Raw genomic sequence first — 18,908 nt, forward strand, 5'->3', positions numbered from 1 at the left:
ACGAGGAGAGATTGAGAGAACTGGGCATGGACAGCCTAGAAAAAAGAAGGTCTAGAGGGGACATGATAGCAGTTTACAGATACTTGAGGGGTTGCCACGGTGAGGAGGGGGTCTCTTTATTCCCCAGGGCACCAGAGGGCCGGACGAGGAACAATGGTTGGAAGCTGACCAAGGAGAGATTCAACCTGGAAATAAGGAAGAACTTCCTGACGGTCAGAGCGATCAACCAATGGAACTGCCTGCCAGGGGAGGTGGTGAACTCCCCAACTCTGGACACCTTCAAGAGGAGATTGGACTTCCATTTGGCTCGGGTGCTGTAGGGTTTCCTGCTCAGGCAGGGGGTTGGACTCGATGACATAACGGTCCCTTTCAACTCTATTAATAAATAAAATAAATAAATAAATAAAATAAATAAATATAAATATTATTATCTTTGTATACCACCAATACTTACTTGACAAAACAAACAAACAAACAAAATAAAATTAAAAAATAAATAACCTAACAGGAATGACTTCCAAATATACAAATACGTTTGCAAAGACCTTCTGTGGAGAATTCTGGCTAGAACAAACACGCACACAAGCACAGGCACACACACACACGTGTGTGTTTGGGTTTTCCCTCTCTCTTATGTATACAGTACTGTCTAAAATAATTTCAAGCCAGTCTTTAAAATCATCGCATTAATCTACGAATATGCCCATACCACCAACCGCAGAGGAAGCAAAGGCTAAGTTCTACCGCATTTTTTTGGGGGGGGGGGGGAGAACTACCCTTCCCACGATCCTTTTCGGCTTTAGACGTTTAGCTCCCATCAGCCTTTGCGACTGGGTTTGAAAAAGCCGCGATTCAGGTGCCTTAAAGCGAGTGATGCATTTGCTGCGCCGGTGGCTTTGAAAGTGGGGAAGGGGCGCCTGCTTTGCCCTCTGGCTTTTGCAAGGTTTGTATATGCATGCATTGCCGCGGTGAACCTCTTTATCGTGGCTTCTCGGGGGGAAGGGGGGAGAAGGTGGCTTGTAAAGGGACGCAAAGGATTGCGGACGTGATTTCCGCGTTCCAGAAGGGAGCCCCTGCCCCAGGTTCCTGACCCGACCTTCTTTCTCCTCGGTCACTGCAATAGATTTGGAAGAAAGTAAGTTAGCGAAACGGTCTTTTTTAGCCAGGATTTATGTTTTATGAAGTCCAAAACTTAGTCGAAACTTTTCCTGAATCCTTTTTTCCTCCTCCGTTAGGTTCACACGCGTTGTTGGGAATATTTGAAACCATATTATATAATAATTATAATTATAATTATAATAATAATATACAGTATTATTTTTATATTATTGGAATATATTCTTTTGTAGAAATAAATTCCTTTATTACCCAGTTAACACACTTCAGGTTTGCAGAGTTTGGGGAGCGGAGTGGGAGGGACTTCAAGTCGATGGCCAGTTCTTGGAGAAGTACCCTTCTTTCTTTCTTTCTTTCTTTCTTTCTTTCTTTCTTTCTTTCTTTCTTTCTTTCTTTCTTTCTTTCTTTCTTTCTCTCTCTCTCCCTCCCTCCCTCTCTCTCCCCCCCTCCCTATCTATCTATATTTGTTTTGTCAAGTACCTATTGGTGGTATACAAAAATATGATAATATTTATATACATGATACTAGTAAAAGAGAAGGCATTCTGGTGTACTTATGCACACCCCTTACTGACCTCTTAGGAATTGGGAGAGGTCAGCAGTGGATAGTCTTAAGGCAGGGGTCCCCAAACTTGTTACACAGGGGGCCAATTCACTGTCCCTCGTACTGTTGGAGGGTCGGACCATAAAAAAACCCCTATGAACAAATCCCTATGCATACTGCACATACCTTATTTTAAAGTTTAAGTTTTATTAGATTTGTATGCCGCCCCTCTGAAAACTCGGGGAGGCATACAAATGTAAAGTAAAAAACATACAAAGTAAAAAACAAAATGGGAACATACTATTTAGAGGGGGGGAAGAAGTATGAAATTCATGTATGTTTATGTTTTGTTTTTAATTTTCTTTTGTTAACATCTGATTGGCTATACAAGGTTTTCTTGGTTTATAGAAAAATGTATAAAGAAGGAAGCACTTTGGCATAATGGTTAATAAGTTAGAAATATAATTGGTGTTGTGCTTTTTGAAGGAACATTTAGGAGAGAATTTAATTAAAAGAAAAGTATGTACCTGGATGACATTAGGAAAAAAAAACATTTGCAACTTTTTTGATGATTGATATTAGTTACTAACAAAATACCGCATTTTATTCATGGGAAATTAGATGGTACACTGTACTGTTTGAATGTATGTTGTGAGAATTTTTTTAAAAAAATTTACCCCCCCCAAAAGTCCTTCCTTCCTCCATCCCTCCATTCATTTCATTCTTCCCTCCTTCCTTGTTCCCTCAATTTATTCTTCCTTCCTTCCTTTTCCCTCCCTTTCTCCTTCCTTACTTCCCTCCCTCCTTCCTTCCTCTCCTTTTCTCTCTCTCTCTCTTGCTTTCTTTCTCTCTCTCTTTCTCTTGCTCTTTCTCTCTCACTAACTCTCTCTCTCTCTTGCTCTCTTTCTCTCGCTTTCTCTCTCTCTCTCTCTCATCCTCTCTCTTGTTATCTCTCTTCCTCCCTCCCTCCTTCCCTTTCTCTCTCCCTCTCTCTCCGTTCCTTCCCTCCCTCCTTTCTTCCTCTCCACTTCTCTTTTTCCCTTCTCTTTCCCTTTTCTTTCTTTCTCTCCATTTCCCTCTCTCTCTTTTCCCTCTTTCACCCTCCCTCTTCTCTCCCCACGGAGGACTCGCCCAACAAGCCTCCCCCCTCCGACCCCAGACTCCCATTCAATCCCCATTCAGAAAACGGGAGCTGGCAACTCAAAGAGGAGGAGGCGGGTTTGTGCATGTATGTATGTGTGTGTGTTGTGCCTGGCTCGGCTTTTGGCAGGCCTTCCTTTACCTTGGGTGAGATGAGATCGATGGGGACGTTCTCGCTGCTGTCGCTCTGGCTTCGGCGCCCTGGCAGGAGGCGCCACCAATGACACAGGCAGTGGGGAAGGAGAGGGAGCCGCTGCTGCCCCTGGCACCACCCGCCGTGGATAGGTCAGTGCCGAGCATCTTTGAAGTTCGCGGCGGAGTGCTCAGCCTCCCCACACACCCCAGGCAGATGGCAGGCTGGCAGTGGAATGGGGAGCTTGCATGCGCAGGTGCGCGCGAACTTTCGCTGGTGCAAGACTTCCCTGCACTTTCCTTGCCGCTCCCCGCCCCCAACTCCGATGCCCAGGTCCCCTAGCCGCTAGAGGGAACAGTGGCCAGGAGCACAGGATGCGGATGCATTCTGTGCTCCTGTCACTCACCTGCGGGCCGGATAAATGGCCTCAGCAGGCCGCATGCAGCCTGCGGGCCGTGGTTTGGGGACTGCTGGTCTAAGGGTAAAGTTTTGGGGATTAGGTGATGATACTACAGAGTCTGGTAGTGAGTTCCATGCATCAACTACTCAGTTACTAAAGTCCTATTTCTTGTAGTAGAGTTTAGAGTGGTTTACTTTAAGTTTGTATCTGTTGTGTGCTCCTGTGTTGTGGTTGAAGCTGAAGTAGTCGTTGACAGGAGGGACATTGTATCAGATGATTTTATGGGCTATGGCATTGTGTCTTGGTTCTTGGTACATTGTGTGTTGGTTCTTGGCAACTCTGAAATTATTTTCAGAAATAATTACATTCTTCCCAAAGCTTGAGAGATCAGCACTGGTCCAAAGGTGCTCACTTTCCGGTTTCTAACCTGGAGTCTAACCACTAGACCAAATTAATTAACTTTGCACAATAAAATTACTTATAAACCAAATTACTTATAAACCAAACTAATGAGGTTTGTACACTAAGCCAGTGTTTTTCAACCAATATGCTGCGGCACACTAGTGTGCCATGAGACATGGTCAGGTATGCCTTGGGGAAATTAGAGAATGCTACAAAAACCACCTAAGTCACGTGTCAGCCCCCCAACGAGGGTGAGGCCGTGCTTTCTTAACAACTCCCCTCAAGTGGGAGTGGCAGCTGGCATGTCCAACCGCTTTTCAGAAAGGGGAAGCCAAAGGCCGAAACTCAGGAAAAAAGGGGACGTGGGATTCAAGAGATGTGCTTGATTGACAGGGGCGCAGCTCAATAGGTGCACGGCAGTCCCCCTCAGCTTTCTCACCCCTCTGTAATCATGAGCAGGGAGGAAAAGGAGATGGAAGTAGGAAAAGGGCAGCAGCGTTGGCAGCAGCAGCCACAGCCTGCTTTGCCATGCTGCTCCTACCTGCGATTCTTTCATCCCTGTGTGAGTCTCAGGCATGTTGTATTGGGTGGCTGTGGAGCTGGGGGGGGGACAACGGAGGGGAGCGCAGATGGAAGGAGAGGCTACTTCCTCCTCGGAGACCCGCTACCCTCTTAGCCAGACCTGGTGTGTGCTGGAGGTAGAGGAGGAAGACCAGCGCTAGTTTGCCTGGGGTGCAATGGGGAGGAAAAAGAACAGCGCCAGGCTGGCCATTGGGCAAAAGACGAAGGGAGCGGAGGGCAATGCTGCTTTTGTAGACGGCTGGATAGAATAGAATAGAATTAAGAGTAGAATAGAATAGAATTCTTTATTGGCCAAGCATGATTGAACACACAAGGAATTTCATCCCAACCACTAGCGATGAACCAATAGCAGGCCGCCCAATATTATAATATAATATAATAATATTCCACATTTTTAATAAACCATGCTGGCTTTTAGTTACACCTTTATTTCTAGAATATATTTTCCGAATATATTTTTTCCAGTTCTTGTGAGTTTCATTCCATCCCTTTTTCCATGAAAACCTTGTTTTACATATTATGTTTACGCATTGTTATTCAGAACAGGACAGCATAGGAGTTTAATAAATGGTTGTTATATCTGCTCTTTATTTTGCCAATGATTAGGATTGTTTGGGGGGGGGGATAAGAGAGGCTTCTTGACATCTCAGCGGCTTTCGATACCATCGACCATGGTATACTTCTGCGCCGGCTGGAGGGGCTGGGAGTGGGAGGCACTGTCCTTCAGTGGTTCTCCTCCTACCTCTCTGGTCGGTTGCAGTTGGTGTTAGTGGGGGGTCAGAGGTCGACCTCTACATGTCTCCCTTGTGGGGTGCCTCAGGGGTCTGTCCTCTCCCCCCTGCTATTCAATATCTACATGAAACCGCTCGGTGAGATCATCCAGGGGCATGGGGTGAGGTATCATCAATATGCCGATGATACCCAGTTATATATCTCCACCCCATGTCCAGTCAACGAAGCAGTGGAAGTGATGTGTCGGTGCCTGGAGGCTGTTGGGGTCTGGATGGGTGTCAACAGACTCAAACTCAACCCGGATAAGACGGAGTGGCTGTGGGTTCTGCCTCCCAGGGACAATTCCAACTGTCTGTCCATAACCCTGGGGGGGGAATTATTGACCCCCTCAGAGAGGGTCTGCAACTTGGGCGTCCTCCTCGATCCACAGCTCACATTAGAGAAACATCTTTCAGCTGTGGCGAGGGGGGCGTTTGCCCAGGTTCGCCTGATGCACCAGTTGTGGCCCTATCTGGACCGGGACTCACTGCTCACAGTCACTCATGCCCTCATCACCTCGAGGTTCGACTACTGTAATGCTCTCTACATGGGGCTACCTTTGAAAAGTGTTCGGAAACTTCAGATCGTGCAGAATACAGCTGCGAGAACAATCTAGGTATGCCCATGTTACACCAACACTCCGCAGTCTGCATTGGTTGCCGATCAGTTTCCGGTCACAATTCAAAGTGTTGGTTATGACCTATAAAGCCCTTCATGGCATCGGACCAGAATATCTCCGGGACTGCCTTCTGCTGCACGAATCCCAGCAACCGGTTAGATCCCACAGAGTTGCCCTTCTCCAGGTTCCGTTGACTAAACAATGTCATTTGGTGGGACCCAGGGGAAGAGCCTTCTCTGTGGCGGCCCCGACCCTCTGGAACCAGCTCCCCCCGGAGATTAGAACTGCCCCCACCCTCCTTGCCTTTCACAAATTCTTTAAAATCCATCTCTGCCGTCAGGCATGGGGGAATTGAGACATCTCCCCCGGGCCTATACAATTTATGCATGGTATGGTTGTGTGTATGTTTGCTTTTAATAATGGGGCTTTTAGTGTTTTTTAAATTATTAGATTTTTTTGTACATTGTTTTATTGTTGCTGTGAGCCGCCCCAAGTCTATGGAGAGGGGCGGCATACAAATCTAATAAATAATAAAATGTGTTGGATGTCTTTGCCCCCTTGAATTGTATGTAAAAATACATCTATGCTATAATTGTCAACTCTACAGTGCCTTGGGTAACCTACCTACAAGTTCTCTTTTGTATTCTAGTAGAATGGAGGCAAATCTGGATAAACCAAGAGTTCCCAGACCTTCATTTATTTCAGCAGTTAAACCATCCTCAAGGATTGAATTTTTGGATGTTACTGATGTTAAAAAAAATCTATACAGTGATTTTTCTTCAACTTTCAATACAAGTCAGGTAAGAGACTAAACATTGGGAATTTATTAATTCAGTTTCTATGACTACCCATAGCAAACAATGGGGTGATGATTTTGGGGTGATGAACAATCATAAATCAATCGCAAACATGATGTGTATACAATATGTACAGCAGCCCAGAAAACATATAATCAATAGATGCTGATATAACCTGGAAATGGGCTCTTATCTTTTTGCTCAAAGATCCTGTTTCATAGTGAGAGGAAGATTTTTTAATTTTTTTTAAATGACTAGGAAAATAATGGCATAGGACATTTGAGTAAATGTGATAGAATGGATTCCACAGTTTGATCTGACTAGTCAATTGTTGGTAGCAGACTCTTAACAATTTCAACCTTTTTTTAAAAAAAAGTTGTCTTATAGGAAAAAAGTCCACTCTTTGAAATACAGTACAGTGTTCCCTATAAATATCAATTAATGTAATTTACATGCTGTCTTATGTAATACCTTACATGCTTACAATGTAATACCTTACGTGCTGTCTTATGTTGCGCAAAAATGAGAGGTATCAACATGGTGCATTTAGGAATAGCTAGTGAGCTTTTTCATAGTGAAAAACTGACAAGGCTTTGCTATAATAAGTGAAATATTTATTTTCTGTGTATTTATTTATTTATTCAATTTTTATGCCACCCTTCTCCTTAGACTCAGGGGGGCTTACAACATGTTAGCAATAGCAATATTTTGAGAGAGGTGAAAAGAAAGGACTGTAAGAAAAGGCTTGATTAAAGGAAAAAGAATGCTCTTTGCAGTTGTAAGTTTGGGACATTCAAAAATTATTGGGCACAAACCAGATTTTTATCACTTTTTCTTTTAATTAGGGAGAGAGTCTGGAATCCAAAGAACGAATTCATGTTTGCCTTCGGGTCAAACCAATTTTAGTGTTGAAAAAAGAACACGATGCTCAGGTATTATTCAGCTAAAAGCAAAACTTTAAATTAAAATTATGCTATCTGCCTGGCTTTAAAGGATTTCCTCCCCTCCCCCCACCCCAAATTTTTCTTATAGGGTTGTGTTTCTGTGGTTGACTCAACAAGCATTCTATTAAAAGCTCCTAAAGGCTCCAAGACATTTCGCATTAGTGAAAAAAACCTGCGGCCATTGGTGCAGAAATTTACTTTTTCCCAGGTATGGCCAGCTTCCTGATCAGTAATATGAAAATGTTATGTATGTTTAACATAATTTATTAAACAATTAGAAAAGCTTTTAAAAGTGAAGATTCAATATATTTTCTGCAATTTTTATAATTGAAAACCTAAAGACTTTTCTTGTATATTTCTTAGGTATTTGGCCCCAAAACAACACAAGAAGAACTCTTTGATGGTGCTGTGAAACAGCCTATGTTAGATTTCCTAAGGGGACACAGTCGGCTAATATTCACTTATGGTGTAACCAATGCTGGCAAAACCCACACCTACCGAGGTACATCCGAGAAACCCTGATTTACTTATGTTATGCATTTAAAGCTAAGGTTGTTTATTCTCTTGGTGGCACACAATAATTTCACACTTCCAGCTGCTAATTTTGGGGAAATTGAGAAGATTAAAACTTCAGTCTTTTCTATATTTCATTGGCAGCAACTTCAAAACCTGAGTTTCAAAAAATAGATGGCAGAGAGCTTGTGCCCTCTGCTATTCAATTAGAGTATTTTCACTCAGTTGAAAGAAAGTACCTTTCTTGAATTCAGTAAATGTGCCAGTGTATGTATTTAAGATGAAAAGTAAGCCAGGATATAACATAGCAACGGTGCTTTAGCCTTAAACTAAAGTTAAAGAGAGTAAATTCCCATCTAAATGATATACTGTATTTTTCAGAGTCTAAGACGCATCCTTTTCCCTCCTAAAAGAGGGTGGAAATGTCGGTGTGTCTTATACACCGAATACAGTAGTCCCTCACCTATAGCTGGTGTTACGTTCCAGACCTGGCCGCGATAGGTGAAATCTGCGATGGGGAATTTATCGACTGATAGTACTTATTTAAGTATTTATATTGTAATTGTTTGGTAAGTTTTCATTGTTTTAAGTGTTTATAAACCCTTCCCACACAGTATTTATTTTAGATACAGTATTTAAATACAGTATTTACAATTTTAGATATATATATTTTTTTGAAAAACCTGCCGATCGAGTTCGGCGGGCTGTTTAAATCTGCCGATCGACTTCCTCAGAAACCCGCGATGAAGTGAAGCCGCAGTAGGTATAGCGAGGGACTACTGTACAGCTATTTTTGGCCTGAAGCCCTGCCCTCACATCTCGTTTTTGCAAAAAATGGGCCGATCTTCTGCAAAAATGGGGTACCCAGAGGGTTTGGGAGGCCTGCACCGTGCTCCTGGGGGCCAGGGGAAGGCAAAAACACCCACATTTTTGTGAAAAAAACCCCAGGGTGTTTTTGCCTTCCCTCAGTCCCCAAGAACATTTTGCAGACTACCTAAACCCTCTGCACACACCATTTTTGCAACAAAAAAAAAAAAACCAGATGAAAAATTGGCTGGGTTTTTTTTGCAAAAACAAGTGTTTTTGCCTTCCCCAAACCCCAAGGAACAATCTGTAGACTTCCCAGACCTTCTGTACCCTGTTTTTTTTTTTTTTTTTTGCAAAAACTGGTCCGTTTTTGCAAAAAAACGGGGTTTGGAGAGGGTTTGGAAGGCCTGCAGAGTGCTCTTGTGGCCTGGGAAAGGCAAAAAAATGCCCCTGTTTTTATGAAAAATGGGGCACACAGAATTTAGGGGGCTTGACCTCTTATGGGGTCTGGGGAGGAACAAAACCTTTTTCTCCTTACTTACTCTTTGAAATCTTGGTGCATCTTAGTCCAAAAAAAATACAGTAATGCTAATTAATGAATTGAATTTATTGAATGATTTGCATTTTGTTTTTGATGACAAATTATCAATACATATAATCTGGAAGTAAGACTCACTGAATGCAAATAGAGCTCACTATTAGGATGAGTTAAGTTAGTTCAAAGCAGTAAGAACACATGGCGCTTTTTGTCAATTTAAAAGCCAAACAAGTCCGTATTTATGGTCTGTTGTTAAACTATTGTATTAACCCAAGGGATAGCTCCAGTTCAGCCTTCTGCAACCCAGGTCCAGCAAATATTTTGGATTTCCTTGGCCAGCAGTTATAGAGCCTAGGGTCTAGCATAAACTGGACAGCAATAGATTGGGGGATAATGATAGTCATTCAAAACATATTTATTTCAGAAATTTCAGCCTTTTTGTCTCTGCTCCAACAACTTGGAATTTTACCTAAGTCTTTAATTCTATATGCTAGGTACAGATGAAGAGAGAGGCATTCTCCCTAGGACTCTGGATATGGTATTTCAAAGCATTGGAAACAAACTGTATCCAGGCATGAATCTCAAGCCCCATCGATGTAGAGACTATAGAAATTTGTCTAAAGAAGAAGTGCGAGAAGAAATAGCTCTAAAAAATTCATTGCTTCGTCTTCTGAAAGAGGTATTGTGACTCAATCCCCCCAAAGCAAACCGATTGATTGATTGATTGATTGATTGATTTCTATGCCACCCTTCTCCTCAGACTCAGGGCAGCTTACAGCAAATTTATGCAAAACACGTTAGAAATATATAATAAAATCTACATTAAAATACTGTCTTAAAACCCCAAAACTTAAATTAATCTATCACATCCATACATAGATTCAATCATTGTCCCGGGGCTAGATATTAGCAGCTCAATGGTCCCAAGCCTGTCCGCAAAAGTGGGTTTTCAGAAACTTATGGAAGGCGGGGAGAGGGGAGGCAATGTGAATCTCTGAAGGGAGTTTGTTCCATAGGGCCGGGGCTGCCACAGAGGAGGCTCTTCCCCTAGGTCCCGGCAGTCAGCATTGTCTGGCTGATGGGATCTGGAGAATTCCAACAATCCATGGTCTACATTGGTTGTAGTTTTGGTAATGATCTATAAAGCCCTACATAGCATCGGGCCAGATTACTTGCAGGACCACCTTCTGCCGCATGAATCTCAGCGACCGGTTAGGTCCCACAGAGTTGGCCTTCTCCAGGTCCCGTCTACCAGACAATGTCACTTGGCGGGGCCAAGGGGAGGAGCCTTCTCTGTGGGGGACCCAGCCCTATGGAATCAGCTTCCCCCAGAGATTTGCACTGCCCCCATCCTCCTCGCCTTCCATAAGAGTCTTAAGACTCATTATGTCGCCAGGCTTGGGGCAGATGAATGTTATGTATGATTGAGGTCTGTATGTGTACGATTGATTTTTAAAAAACATTAGGGATTTTAGCTTAGTTAGTTAATGAATTGTATTTGTCATTGTATTTTATTATATGTTGTAAGCCGCCCCGAGTCTTCGTAGAGGGGTGGCATAGAAATCCAATAAATAAATAAACCCTGTGGGACCTGACTGGTCGTTGGGATATGTGAGGCAGAGGACGGTCCCATAGGTAGTCTAGTCGAGTGCCATGTAGGGCTTTATAGATGATAACCAACACTTTGAATTGTGTTTGGAGACTAATCAGCAGCCAGTGGAGCTCACGGGGTGCTGTAGAAACATGGGCATATCTGGGAAGGCCCATGACTGCTTGCACGGCTGTGTTCTGCTCTACCTGCAGTCTCCGATTTTAGCAGCTTTTAGTTGAATAAACCCAGAAAAACCATATGTTTCACAATAAGAAGACATTCAATGGAATGTATGGATAAGCAATAAATAGAATATTGCCCGATTGTTGGATTAACACATATGCCTCCCCTCCTCGTCAGTTTCGGTGATATACAGAGGTTATATTACAATTCATCGACACCGTACACATTAGGTGAATGCTCTGTAATCTGATTTTATTTGTTTTTAGTTATTGCAGAACATTAAAATACAAGGGGATGATGGAGAGAAACCTCTAATGAAACGTTTGTGGTAATCCAAATTTTGTCCCTCACTTAATTTGCAGGTAGATTGCCACAGCAACAGTAGAACAACAGATAATTGTGAAGGTAAGTCAGATTGTTCATTCTCATTTGCCAAACCATTATTTACCGCAGAAGAGTGGGTTCACAAATAAGGCTCAGCTAGCATCACTAAGACCATTCTCGACTCTGGAATAGTATGATGGGACCATTCTTCAAGGGATTGGTAGGATCAGGACAAGTAAGTGAACAGAATCCAGACAATTTCTGCATATTATGAGCCGAGGTGGCACAGTGGTAGAGTGCAGTACTGCAGACCACTAAAGCTGACTGCTAGATCTGCAAGTCAGCGGTTCAAATCTCATCACCGGCTCAAGGTTGACTCAGCCTTCCATCCTTCCGAGGTGGGTAAAATGAGGACCCGGATTGTGGGGGCAAATGCTGGCTCTGTTAAAAAGTGCTATTGCTAACACGTTGTAAGGGAAACATGGTAGCAGCATTCAATTTTTATACTAATATCAGTAATTCTTGATTTGAGTTTAACATGTTATGCAGACCCAAACTTTGTGGTTGGCACAGTATAATAATATTTATTTATTTATTCAATTTTTTTTGTTATGCCGTCCTTCTTAGACTCAGGGCATCATAACAAAAAAAAATTGAATAAATAAATAAATATTATTATACTGTGCCAACCACAAAGTTTGGGTCTGCATAACATGTTAAACTCAAATCAAGAATTACTGATAGTATAAAAATTGAATGCTACTACCATGTTTCCCTGAAAATACAACATGTCCTCAAAATAAGGGCAAGCCTGATTTTTGGGGTGACCATAAATATACTCCCTCCCCCTAAAATAAACCCTAGTGGTGGGAATGGCCAGCCCAGAAGGCAGCCCTTCCCTTCCCCGTCACCTCAGGGTTTCTTGACCCTTAATCAGATCAGCTGAGGCACTGCGGCTGCCTTCACGAAACAGCTGAGCTGCGAGTGCTGCTCAGCTCACCACCTCCAGCAAGTTTGGGTGCTTTTGCTGCCCATTGTGGATGGCCTGCTGTGACCTTTCGGGAAGCTGGCATGAGGGGCTGTTTGCCCCTCCCTACCTCATACCAGTGAGGGGAGAAATAAGACATCCCCCCGAAAATAAGACCAAGCGCTTAATTTGGACCTCAAAAAAATATAAGACAGGGTCTTATTTTCGGGAAAACATGGTAGTTGTCACATTGCTTGCTTTTAATTCATTCATTCATTCATTCATTCATTCATTCATTCATTCATTCATTCAACTTCTATGCCGCCCAATCCCAAAGGCCTCTGGGCGGCTTACAAGAGTATGAAATTACAAAAACAATAAAAATAAGACAAATATAATAACTGAACTATAAAATCTTAATTAAAAACCATAATTACTAACCTGTCAACATGCATACATGACATTCATACAATATGGCCATGATAGTTGTTGAATCCATGGGCCCCAGGCCTATCGGCAAAGCCAGGTCTTTGTGACCTTACGAAAAGCCAATAGGGTGGGAGCAGTACGGACCTCAGGGAGGAGTTGATTCCATAGAGCCAGGGTGGCAACAGAGAAGGCCCTCCCCCACGGCCCCGCCAACCTGCATTGATTGTGTTGACGGGACCTGAAGGAGGCCAGCTCTGTGTTCTTATAGGTCTTTGGGAGGTGTGTGGAGGTGTGTTGAGTTCATTATTGTAGCTAGCAAAGTTTAAGACCTAACTGATACATCCAAGCTGAGGTTGTATCTGCCATACCAATTGCCCTCTACTGAGTAATATGGTTTTACATTATAACTTATTCCAATCCTTTTGCCAGATATGAAAGAACCAGAAAAAGAAGCATACCAGTCTGACCTGAAAGAGCAGAGACATATAAAATACTCCCTGTGGGTCTCGTTCTGTGAAATTTACAATGAGTGCATTTATGACTTATTGCTTCCAATATCTAACGACAAGAGGAGAAAAATGTTGCGCTTGGCCCAGGACGTAAAAGGCTATTCCTATGTAAAAGGTAATGAAATGTTTAGCAATTGACCATAATTTCAATAACGTAGAAATACTGTACTGTCTTTTTTTCAATATGAGATTGTTGTGATTCAGCCTGAGGCTCCTCAGGAACCGGCTGGAGCTCTGCCAGATCCATGCCCAGAGGAGGAGGACAGTGACCAGGAGGGGGAGGACCAGGCAGACAGGGGAGAGGAACGTCAGGAAGAGGAGGAGGGAGAGCAGCCTGAGACCCCCCGGGGGGGGGGGGGGGCTCTCCCCAGCTAGTAGCCTGGATTTATTGGATGAAGACGCACAGGCTATAATAGACATGAGGCAGAGACATGCAGCTCAAAGAAGGGGCCAGTTAGAAAGGTATTTCCATCCCTGAATTGGCAACAGCTGGGTTTGGGTGTGGTTCTCCTCAGCAGGATTGAAAAGGCAGACCCGCCCTTACAGTCTTGTGGAGAGTTATCAACTGGGAGTCCTGTGACCTTGCTTCGATTCTTGGCGTCTCTGATCTTGGCTTGTGGCCTAGAAGGCTGAAAGACTTGGGGGAGGCGTGGGTTTTATTATCTCCAGTGTTGTTTTTGCCAGCAAGACTCCTGTTTTATTGTCTGGCCTTCGTGAAACCTCTGTGAAGCTTCATCGTGTTCCTGTCTGTAAGAACAGTTTTTGTTACCTGTGTTTGCTTTCCAGTATATAAACTGCCTTTGCTTTTTTCCAGTGTGTCTGGATACTCTTTTTGGTTGGTGTTGGCGTCTGGGGGGACCCAGACAGAACAGAGATGGGCTTCCTTTGACTAAAATTATGCATTGAATTATGCCTGGGGTGCCCAAACCTGGCAACTTTAAGACTTGTGGTCTTAGGTGGGCGGAGCCAACTGAGGAACTGAACGGACGGTGTGGAGCTGAGCTCCGTCAAACACCACCGTTTTACAGGTTCTCTTCGGTCCTACGGGATCACAGACCCTGCGAAAAAGGGTCTGGCGGTAAGGGGGTACCGTTAGCACGATTTGTAGGCGGCAGCCCGATCGGCAGAACGGACAATCCCCTCCACGACTGAGTGCCTGTAAGCTAGGAGCAACATGGTGGCCTAGAGCGTTCCCAGCTGGAGGTGGCTAAACGAATGCTAGCAACGGCGACTGAGGTGGAGGAGCTGACCATTAACATACCGGAGTTGGATTGAACGTGAGATTTACGAATTTGGTTTCTTTCTTTTCTTTCCTCTTCCACGGGGTAACGTCGCTTGAGTTTAAAATTGGATAGCGACGACAAGAGAAGGTGGAGGGAGGAATCGACATCTTCCTCCTTCCGGCTGGCGGCGAGCGATTGTTTGTGAGTCATACTATTCATCGGAGAAATCTAACAACAACACTCAAAGCCTATAACACATATTAAGAAGACCTGACGTCCCACGAGGAAACGCAAATCTCAAAAAGAGCTTCCTCTCTCTCTCTTTCCTTTTTAAATGCGGAAACTTGAATAGAGGATTCAACGGGACAGCGTGATTCATTTACTTCCTGTTTCTTCCCTGGCTTTCTGATCTCCGATTTGTTGCTGCGTCACACTTGAGCGAGTTTGGGGGAAACTTCGATTCTTCTAATTTTCAGCTTATTCTGTCCACGGGGGATTAAGCGACCGGAGGCGACTCTTTGGACCGATACCGGGAGGGGTGAGCTGCCGGAGGAAATATTCGCTACAAGCGGCTGGAGACCATCCTAGAGACTCCCACCTAAAAGACCAAAGACCGTCATCTCTGAGCTGACTTGGCTCTATTTACTGCCTTGGCAGATCTGCGGGAAGGAGAGGAATCAACACATAAGATCCTTGCACAGCCCGGACAGACACTACGAACTTAATAACTTTATACAACCCCCTGAGATAGACGACAATTGGAGTTGCTTTAAACGAACATAACTTCCAAGTGATCTGAAGAAACTAAGGAAGGTCTGACACACTGACCTATATATACAACCCCACTGAATTCGGAATTCGCCTTATTTACACCCATAACTAAAAATTTATGTATGTACTCCTAGTGATTATTAACTATACTATTTGATATTTACATAACTTTAATAATTTATATACTATACTAACTAAATATAGGATTACTAGAATAGTTTATTATAATAAGATATTAATTGATATTTATACATTATTTAATTATATATAGTAACATACCTATTATATATTTACATACATTGACATATGAGCTAACTATTAACTAATTGGTAAACCTACGTATATATCTCTACTGACCATTAAGGACCTCTGTATAATTTATATTCTAGTTATTTAAAGGATTACTAACATAATTTATTATAACAAGATACTTATTGATATTTACCTGCATATATTAACTTACTAGTAAACTATTAATTTATCAGTAGATCACCTGGATACTTCACTACATTGCTATTTAATATACTGTTACTACTATTATTATACTAAGAGACCTCCCCTTTAATTATTGGTTATTAGGACTTTCTAGCTTATTGATACTATTACTTTTAAAAACATTAGCCATTAGTTTTACTATTGAATGTTAGAAATGAATTGTATTAATCTTGATTAGCTTGTATATATAATCTTGCCCTAACTATTTAATTTAGCATGTTTCAAAGCTCTTAAGATTTTAAGGAATTTTGATTGAAGTACAAATATTTCTCTTTGACGGTTTACTATTTCTCAAATAACATAAGGAAACACCCCCATTGATATATTTATACTGTGATTACTATAAAATTTGATTGAATTTCGCAGCTGGGGGAAACTAATCACAAAACCTACAAGTATTGAATGTAACTGAAGCTAAGCTATTGTACTCCCTTCCAATAGCTTAACATATCTGTGTACAGTGCTATCTACACCTATTTGCTCTGCCTGATAAAAAAAACTGCATTCATACCTTTCTTCTATCACTTACCCTTCTATTTCTAAAGGCCAATTGATTTGAGGATCCTTAATATAAAGTATTTGAATTGCTATTTCTATATCTGAATACTTAACACACTAATTAAGCATTTTCTTCTTATCTAACTCTGGAACGGACTATTAGGGATCTATATAAGTGGGCCAGCGGGTGGAATATCGCCAAAATGACGAGTTTATCTAATCTGTCTAGATTGGGATCTGGGAAGCGATCAATTAATCAATCTACTTCAGCCATACCCAGCCCCTCTTCTCAGAGATCGCTGGATGATATGCTGCCCAGAGAAAGGTCTAATTCATACAAAGACCTTCAATCCATGTTGCTCCAAATGCAGGAGTTAATGCTTAAGAACCATGAAGATATTAAAAAAGAAATAGGTGAAGTGAGAAACGATACATCCGAGTTAAAAGAAAGGATGCAAAATATGGATAAAAGGCATGAGGCTTTTGAACAACAGATGTTAAAACAAGAACAAAAAATTCAGGATCTGGAAAATAGGATTGACCAGGATCATAAACAAATGGAAGATCTAACTGAAAAATTAGTCCATGCCAATAAAGAATTAGAAAACACTGTAATTCAACTTGAGAGCGAAAAAGCTAACCACTTCCTTAGATTTCAAAACCTCAGGGAGGAGAAAAGTGAGGATTTGCCAGACATTATGGCCGACATTCTTTCAAAGGCGTTAGGCATTGAAAAGGACACAATGCTAAACGAAATAGACGAAGTCTACAGGATCAATACTAACTACGCCAGACGCCATAACCTCCCTAAGGAAGTCCACATCAAACTTGTAAAAAAATCAGTCAGAGACGAAATTCTTCATAGAGCATGGGAAGACCCCATAGACTACAAAGGGAGACAACTGGTTATTCTAAAACAAGTCCCGAAGCACGTCAGAGACTTACGTAGGCCATACACTTTCTTATCAGCTAAATTGACTAGACACAGCATTAACTTTAGATGGCTTGTCCCAGAGGGAATGCTTATGACCTGGCAAGAGAGAAAGATTAAAATAGATTCGGTCGATAAAGCTGAGGAATTTTTTGAAAAACATTTTACTAATGATCGGACGACCGAAATAACAAACAATAAAGAAACCAGGACTACTACATCAATTAGTGAACAGACAGTGGATCAGATTCCAAATAGACCGGAAGAAACACTGGCAATCGATAATATAAATATGGGAAATAATGGCTACGCAGGCTTACCAAAAGAGACTAGAAGTACTAGGGCAACTAGACCAAAGTACAGATAACCAAAACGTAGCACAAAATCCGTCTAGCAGGGGAATTGAGCTATACTCAATTAACATAAATGGACTGAACGCGCCAAAAAAAAAGAAATCAAATTTTAAATAAAATTGCTAAATTAAACTTAGATATTATTGCAATGCAAGAAGTGCATATTAAAAACAAATTTGAACATCTTCTTAATAGAAATAAACTTGGGAACCTGTTTACATCTCTAGCCTCCGAAAAAAAGAGAGGTGTAATTTGTTATATTAATCCCAACATTCAAGCTAAACTGAAATATAAAGATAGAGAAGGTAGAGTTTTGATATTAGAACTACAAAAAGAATCAGAAACAATAACCTTAATTAATATTTACGCCCCGAATGAAGGCCAAGAAAGATTTTATAAAAAACTACTTAATACCATAAAAGAATATGCTACGGACAATATTTGCTTATTGGGGGATTTTAACGAAATAATCGATAAGGAACTGGACTATAATAATGATAAAAGGAATAAGCACAGGAAAAAAATATTACCCAAAGCCTTTTTTGACTTAATTAAAGAATTAAAACTTAAAGACAGTTGGAGAGACAGAAATCCTAACCTCAAAAAATTCACTTTCTATTCAGATAGGCACCAATCTTGGTCAAGACTGGATATGGTCTGGACCACAATAGAGCTCAATACCAAATTTCAATCGGTAGAGATAGAACCCAACCTTTTTTCAGACCACAATGCGCTAAAAGTAATATGGAAAGGAAACAAACAATGTCCTAGATGGACGCTTCAAAAATCTATACTTAACCAGGAACGTTTTAAACAGAAGTTACAAACAGAAATGAAATTTTTCTTTCAAGAAAACATTAAAGAACACACTAGCCTTCAAAATGTATGGGATACAGCCAAAGCCGTAACCAGAGGAAAAGCTATTTCGTATATGGCCAAAGAACACAAAGTAAAAAAACAGAAATTGATTAAACTTGAAGAAGAATATAGATCTCTAGAAGAAAGCCTACAAAAATATCCCCCAAAAAAAGAACTCAAACAAAAAATGTCACAAATAAAACATGAGTTAAATTTAATAGATCAACAAAACCTAGCACAACAAATTAAAAGTTGCAGTCAATATAACTTTGAAAATGCCAACAAACCTAGCAAATGGTTAGCTAATAAACTCAAAAAACAAAAAGAAAAGAAACTCATAAACTGCCTCAAGACAACAAATGGGGAAATATGCCATGACCTGCAGAGGAAAAAACAGATTGCTAGGGAATTTTACAGTAAACTCTATGATAACCCTGAAAATATTGCTAACATTGAACATGACCAAAAAA

General features: G+C 41.5%; 1 protein-coding gene across 6 annotated transcripts in view; it reads left to right on the plus strand.

Annotated features, from left to right (window-relative positions):
• The first annotated feature begins 836 nt into the window (after window positions 1-836).
• Window positions 837-18,908, plus strand: part of KIF20B (kinesin family member 20B) — a 116,278-nt gene continuing 98,206 nt past the window's right edge. For 3 of the 6 annotated variants that reach the window (XM_070752345.1, XM_070752347.1, XM_070752348.1), the window contains exons 1-8: window positions 846-943; window positions 6,357-6,507; window positions 7,350-7,436; window positions 7,537-7,656; window positions 7,812-7,950; window positions 9,801-9,985; window positions 11,443-11,485; window positions 13,230-13,424. In XM_070752345.1, the coding sequence (XP_070608446.1) occupies window positions 6,361-6,507; window positions 7,350-7,436; window positions 7,537-7,656; window positions 7,812-7,950; window positions 9,801-9,985; window positions 11,443-11,485; window positions 13,230-13,424 (916 nt within the window). In that variant the 5' untranslated portion in view covers window positions 846-943; window positions 6,357-6,360. Of the gene's footprint in view, window positions 1,136-6,356; window positions 6,508-7,349; window positions 7,437-7,536; window positions 7,657-7,811; window positions 7,951-9,800; window positions 9,986-11,442; window positions 11,486-13,229; window positions 13,425-18,908 lie in introns of all 6 variants that reach the window. The other 3 variants (XM_070752349.1, XM_070752343.1, XM_070752344.1) reach the window with 3 other exon arrangements.

The sequence above is a fragment of the Erythrolamprus reginae genome, chromosome 5 (assembly GCF_031021105.1).
Source record: "Erythrolamprus reginae isolate rEryReg1 chromosome 5, rEryReg1.hap1, whole genome shotgun sequence".
Taxonomy (NCBI): domain Eukaryota; kingdom Metazoa; phylum Chordata; class Lepidosauria; order Squamata; family Dipsadidae; genus Erythrolamprus; species Erythrolamprus reginae.